This window comes from Octopus bimaculoides, chromosome 2, assembly GCF_001194135.2.
Source record: "Octopus bimaculoides isolate UCB-OBI-ISO-001 chromosome 2, ASM119413v2, whole genome shotgun sequence".
In the NCBI taxonomy this organism is placed as follows: Eukaryota; Metazoa; Mollusca; class Cephalopoda; order Octopoda; family Octopodidae; genus Octopus; species Octopus bimaculoides.
In genome coordinates, this window is record NC_068982.1 from 54,323,982 (window position 1) to 54,325,489 (window position 1,508).

The 1,508-nt window shown below is 36.3% G+C and overlaps 1 protein-coding gene across 3 annotated transcripts in view; it reads right to left on the minus strand.

Annotated features, from left to right (window-relative positions):
- The window catches only part of LOC106871643 (uncharacterized), a 173,135-nt gene that overhangs the window by 168,851 nt on the left and 2,776 nt on the right, over nt 1–1,508 (minus strand). For all 3 annotated transcript variants that reach the window (XR_008266904.1, XM_014918228.2, XM_014918218.2), the window contains exon 2: nt 448–578. Coding sequence is in view for 2 of the 3 variants with exons in the window: in XM_014918228.2 (XP_014773714.1) it covers nt 448–578 (131 nt within the window). In the remaining variant the exon portion in view is untranslated. The remainder of the gene's footprint in view (nt 1–447; nt 579–1,508) is intronic.

A 1,508-nucleotide genomic window follows, 5' to 3' on the forward strand; every position in this document is an offset into this window, starting at 1 on the left:
ATATATATATATATATATATATACATATATATATATATATACACTCATATATATGTATGTGTGTGTGTGTACTTTTGTGTCTCTTTTTATGTCCCTGTAACTTAGCGGTTCGGCATAACAGATCAATAGAATAAATACCAAGCTTAAAAAAACTAGTGGTGGGGTCGATTCGTTTGACTAAAATTCTTCAAGGCCACAGTATAATGACTGAAGCACATCAGGAATTAATATTCAAGTGAAAGAGGAATTTAATCATTACAATGACAGCCAATGTGCTGTATCACTTTGTAAGGTATTTGCATTAATCTACCTGACTAATAATTTACAGCTGACCAAAATTCATCCAAAAAACTAGATACCCAAAAGCAAGAAAACATATAAGCAAGACAAAAATAATAATAATGAAATAAATGCAGCAAAGAAAACCATTACAATTTTTAATCATACCTTTGAGTTTTTCCTGATGGATCGCTGTATGTCAAAATTACATTTCCTTCATCAACTGTAAAGTCAGCAGACTTTATACTTCCTAAGTTACGTGGATTTTGTACAGGAGATATGACATTGAATTGGCAGATCTGTATGAAATAAAGAGATACAAATGAATTAAGCTGAATAAAAGAAGTATAATAAAAAGAAGAAAAATCCAATGATAAATTTTCGGATAATACCGATTTCAAATTTTGGCACAAAGCCAGCAATTTTATGGAGAGTGGGTAAGTCGATCGCATCGACTCAAGTGCTTAATCATTTTATTGACCCCAAACGGATGAAAGGCAAAGTCAACCTCAGTGAAATTTGAACTTTAAATGCAAAAATTTAACTTATGATGAAAGTAAACAAAGTTTGCTTAAGAAGCGTTGAGATATTTTGAAAGATACAGAAATAATTTATTCTCAAACACATGATGATGCTAATATAGCATAAACAGGATAAACTAGTTATATAGTGCAGAAAAAATCACTACCGGCCAGCCAGCCATGTGAGTCAAACTCACATCCTTGTGATTACACGTCAAGTGCTTTACCTTTAAGCTAAACTGCCCAGTAACGAATTCTTCTGCAATATATATGAGCTTTGGAAATATTCTGTGCGTGAGAAGACCCAGAAAGATAAGTGAGACCATAACATGTGGCCTTTACCAGGGGTGTAGCCAGCCCACTTATGCGTACCTTTTCTTATTTGGACACAAAACCCTGCTTGCGAAGACCTGTTGAGGCAAGTAAAATCGAAATCGAAAATTGAACCAAATTCAATGACTGGCACCCATGCCAACCTTCCTTAAGTGGATACTAAACTCAGCTTGCGAAGACCTGTTGGGGCAAGTGAGATCGAAACTAAACCAGATTTGATGACTGGCACCTGTGCCAGTGGAGCGCTAACAGCATCATCTAAGCAGGATCGCTGACAGAGCAGCAGTCTTGCTTCCGTGCCAGTGGCACGTAAGAAGCACCATTTGAGCATGATCGTTTCCAGCTTCGCCTTACTGGCATTTGTGCTGGTGGCAT